This window comes from Trichinella spiralis (genome assembly GCF_000181795.1).
Source record: "Trichinella spiralis strain ISS 195 chromosome Unknown Scfld6794, whole genome shotgun sequence".
Lineage (NCBI taxonomy): Eukaryota > Metazoa > Nematoda > Enoplea > Trichinellida > Trichinellidae > Trichinella > Trichinella spiralis.
Genome location: NW_003533733.1, coordinates 5,693 through 10,277, shown reverse-complemented (window position 1 = coordinate 10,277; position 4,585 = coordinate 5,693). Strand labels below are relative to the sequence as shown.

General features: G+C 30.1%; 2 protein-coding genes and 1 non-coding gene across 3 annotated transcripts; 2 read left to right on the top strand and 1 right to left on the bottom strand.

Moving 5' to 3' along the window:
* Positions 1 to 150: 150 nt before the first annotated feature.
* Tsp_12589 (conserved hypothetical protein) lies at positions 151 to 1,163 on the top strand. Its single transcript, XM_003365965.1, has 5 exons — positions 151 to 200; positions 268 to 418; positions 541 to 705; positions 770 to 848; positions 967 to 1,163. Exons 1-5 carry the CDS (start codon positions 151 to 153, stop codon positions 1,161 to 1,163), a joined length of 642 nt encoding a protein of 213 aa, XP_003366013.1.
* A 711-nt stretch (positions 1,164 to 1,874) lies between these two features.
* Positions 1,875 to 1,947, top strand: Tsp_12588. Its single transcript has one exon. It is a non-coding gene; the product is annotated as a tRNA-Val (tRNA).
* A 516-nt stretch (positions 1,948 to 2,463) lies between these two features.
* On the bottom strand, positions 2,464 to 3,456 carry Tsp_12587 (thioredoxin domain-containing protein 1). Its single transcript, XM_003365964.1, has 2 exons — positions 3,279 to 3,456; positions 2,464 to 2,549 (listed from the first exon to the last, which is right to left on the bottom strand). Exons 1-2 carry the CDS (start codon positions 3,454 to 3,456, stop codon positions 2,464 to 2,466), a joined length of 264 nt encoding a protein of 87 aa, XP_003366012.1.
* Positions 3,457 to 4,585: the final 1,129 nt, after the last annotated feature.

Genomic DNA, 4,585 nt, shown 5'->3' with positions numbered 1-4,585 from the left:
ATTTTGATGTCGAAATGGTCTATTTACAATTTTACTTGGATATAGGGTTATGTGTGTGAGACGAGTAAAATTCTGCTGAGATTATTGAAAGGACGTCTGGAAGTTGATCCAGAAAAAGATCGTCTACTGTTCAAGCATATGTGCTATGAAATGGAACAATTGCATAATTCGGATGAAGTTTCATTTCATGATGTTCTCAGGTAAATTTCAAATTACCGATTTATTATATAATGGATTTTTCGTGTTTTATTAATTTTCTACTTTCAGTATGTTGTCATATCGAAGTGTAGACATTAGAAAACATTTGCAGTTAGAAGAACTTGTCCAACGAGAAGAATTGGAATATTTGATTGAGGAAGAAGTTGCCAAATTGACCATTCGTTCTTGGTTAGAAAAATGTCTTCGTCGAATGAGACAAGTAAAAAAGCATAAATATTTATTTCTTGACTATTTTAAAAAATAAAAAAACAATTTCAATTACTGGAAATAAAAAGGTGTTTAAAAGATGAATTTTCATATTCACATTGTTTGTGTGTTTAGAAAGAGCAGAATTTTTCCTTCATTAACAGCCTGCGAGCAGCTACTGCCGGCTTAGTTGAACCAATAGAAGTTCCTGCAGTTGTTGAAATAAACAAAGCGGATGTTCCTAAAAAATCCGTTGGAAGTAAACTGTCTCAACGAAGCAGTCTTGGAAATGCAATAGCGGTATAATTTTCAATTTTATTTATTCAGAAAATCTGCTGCATATTTTATTCCATATTTATTTTAGGATACAGCAAAAAAGCTAATTCCCACTGCTAAAAGTCCTTTCGAAAGGGGAAATGGACGCAGTTCAAGCATAAAAATACGTACGCTCTTTTCTGTTTTTGAATTCTTCAAAAAAAATTTTTTTATTGTCCATTAAAAAATGTGATTTTGATTTTTAAAATCAATTTTTTAAATAATTGGAAAAAATTTTTTTTGAAGGTCCGAAACCACTGACGGGTGTTGCTGAAAGCATCGAAGATCTGAAGAAAGAAACTGCGGATCTTCAGATGTCACCTTTGCATTCCAATATTTTGAATTCGACCAGCTCTCATAGCGCAGCGGTACTGGAATCAGAAGTCTATTTTGAAACAATTGACGTGAAAGAATGGTGGAATGATGCAATACGTTGTGGCTGAGATCACATTGATCAACGATCGATTTTAAAAAATCTATAATTAATTTTCCTCTATACAAACAAAACCACTGCGGGTAAAAAAACAATGATCTTTACAGCATCAACTCTAATGTTGTATTAGTAATGCAATAAACGACTGTCTCTGTTGTTGACATTTTTGCAACGATCACTTTGTCATTAGCAATGAAAAATTTCCATTTATTAATAGCAAATTGATCGCATATACTATTTAAATTATGTGAGGCTTCAAATTTCTGCCAAATGTTTTCAATTTCTTTTAATTTTGCTTAATATTATTTAAAATTTAATTTTTGTACTTCCCTGAATATCACATTCACCTACAGTAAATGAATGAAACTGATATTTTTGGAAACGGCATTGCAAAAATAAAGTGTTTAACGAAAATATACATTTCTACACATATGCAATACAACACACTGTAATTATACTCAATATATTACTGCGTATTTCAAGTTATAAAAAATAAGTAATTTTTGAACATTAGAATTGGAAAAGAGTTCGAAATTTCATAAAAGAAAAATTGTTTTAAAGCAATAATTTACTCACTACTCATACAGGAATTATAGAATGCATGTTTTACTTTTGCTATAGTTGTTTCTGTTCAGTTTTAATCATGCCAATATGCGACTTGTGATGAAATATTTTATGCCAAGTGTAATAAAACTTTACGTTGAGGAACAAGTGAACGGATGTCCTTGTAGTGTAGCGGTTATCACGTCTGCTTTACACGCAGAAGGTCCCTGGTTCGAACCCAGGCAAGGACAGGACTTTTTGACAAAAGTACCCTAAATTTTCTTGAATAAAAGCTGAAAAGCGACTGAGAGAAATTAAAAACGCAATAATGCAAAAGATAAACACTGGGTTTGTGAATGTGAAAGATATTATATACTGTATGAAACATTGTTTATTATGAATTACTATTTAGTTTGTTTACTTTTGAAATCAAATTCTTATAATAAATGATATAACAAATTCAGTTTAGTCATGGGATGATATTTTGAGAAATGACTGCACAATTTTCTGAGGTATACTATGAAAGTCAGCGTAAATCTGATCGATCTTCAAACAAGTGAACTGTTTGTTATTCGAAATACAGGTGAAAACTTGAACTTGAAAAGCTTTCATTTATGCTCATGGAATAATTATTAAGCCAACATAGAGCCTTTATTATAGAGTAAATATGATAAGCAGAACATTGGCTGGACACGGAGAGCGCAAAACAAATTCGAACAATTACAATTACTCAAGTTCGCGTTTATAAATGCTAAGTCAAATGCGCTTTAGCATGTTAAGTTGGTAGTAACCAAAATTAGCAGTTGATGATGCATTGGCAAATTAGATTTTGACTCATTCTCGAACACAGTATCTGTAAAAGACAGATTTTAACATTTATTAGAAATAATCAAAAATAAACATAGAAGCGTCTGCCTACTGATGCGTGTATAAAATTTCTGATATATGCTGCTGTGAATGTTTAGATAATTCACCATCATGTAAAAGATTATGTATTTAAAACATCATGAGCACGCGTGAAGAAGTTGCTGGAATAACTGAGCCATGAAAAACTGTTATCATTATGGAGAAATATGTAAATTAATTCTTATCTGCATTTTTTCATGGTAGCAGGTGTTTTGTACGTCAATAATGCTTAGTGAGAGGAATGAACGATACATTCCATGTTTTTGCAAACGAATTGCTTTAAAAATGCCAACAGGCATGAAGATATTTAATTGCTGCAACTGATTGTTCCCATTTACCTCAACTATTAAATTTAAACCATTAACTAACTGATGATTTCAATGCGGAAGGTGATTTGTGCACTTTTAGAGCAATACTTGAGCTAATTAAAAATTATTTTATTTATGCATAAATTTAGACAATAATTTTCACTGAAATGCATGATAATTTTGAATTCAAAAAATACAAAGTGATCATTTTCACATAATATCAACAGCAATAAGAATAACAATAGCAATATAATGTGCACAGATTAGGACATAAAATTATGTTTGAATTATTTGAAGTTATCAAGTGAGTAGAAAGGGTGTCAACTTGACCAATCACCATTTGATATCGATCACTGGACACGTCTGACCGGGCGGTGTTGGACGCTCAGCGAGTTTGATAGGCCTTGGATTCTCAGGCTTCATTCTTTTAAGTGGCTTCTTCTTCTCCTCTTTTTTCTTCCTTCGAAATAAGCATCCTGCCAACAGACCCACAAGCAGAACTAAGCACAATCCCGACAAGAGAGCAATTTCACTGTACGCTAGCATACTGCTTCGAAAATGTCCAAACGATGTCACCGTATGGAAAACAGAATTCAAATGTTCTTTTCAACTTTTGTCGCCTGAATATGCCGAGGTTTAAAGTGACTGAGTCTTATTTAAATTAAACAAAGCAGTCAAATCACAAATGCTTTAAACTTAAACTTTTTTACTTTAAAATTTTTACAAAACAATGCCATTATTTCAATAATGAATACATTTTTTTCATATTAAATTTTGTTTTATGCTATATTATTTTATTTATTATTATTTGTAGAATTTTTGATATTAATATTGTTGAATGAAATCAACTTTGCAATTTACCAAAAAATATTATCTATAAATATTTAAAAAAAAGAGATTATGCATGAAAACACAATCTTTATTGCAAGTATTTGCATTAATAATTCCATGCTTCTTTTATAGCAATTTTCATTTGCAACGAAGAGAGCTGTCATATACAACATTCATTCAGTTTGAATGAATATTTCAAAATAAAAAAAAATGTTATTAATTTTTATTATAATTTAAAAAAAAACTGCAAATTGTTGAATCACACTAGTGCTTTTTCAATACACTACAATAATTACCATTATATAATTTTGATACCATATACTTTCAAAATTATTTCATAACATGTAACAACAAGAAAACTGCCAAAAATAACATCATTTATAAAAACATTAATATTCCAATAGAAATGAAAACAAACACTGCAATGTTAATAAAATGAAAATAATCATGCAAAAGCATTAAATTTTTGAAGAAAAAACAATTTAAAGTAATCTTTAGACTGCTATGCTTAAGTTCTGCTGTGTCGATTGCTTTCTTTGAACTTTGATGAGAAATATAAGAAACAAAATCACAGTAGCTCACTTTATCATTTATAGGACAGATAATGAATTAAATGAGTATTGGCTTTAAATCAATTTCTTAGTAATGCTTCCAGCAAATAATTGTATGCATAAAACTGATCATCGAAAACAATAATTTCACTTAAAATGATTTACTATTTGATAAAATGAACGAATCATAAGAACAATAATAATAGGCAAAATAAAAAATATGTGCGCAATCAACTTCTGCATGCCGAAGACCATTTGCAAAATGCTTCACTTAATAATTTGCAAAAGCCCTT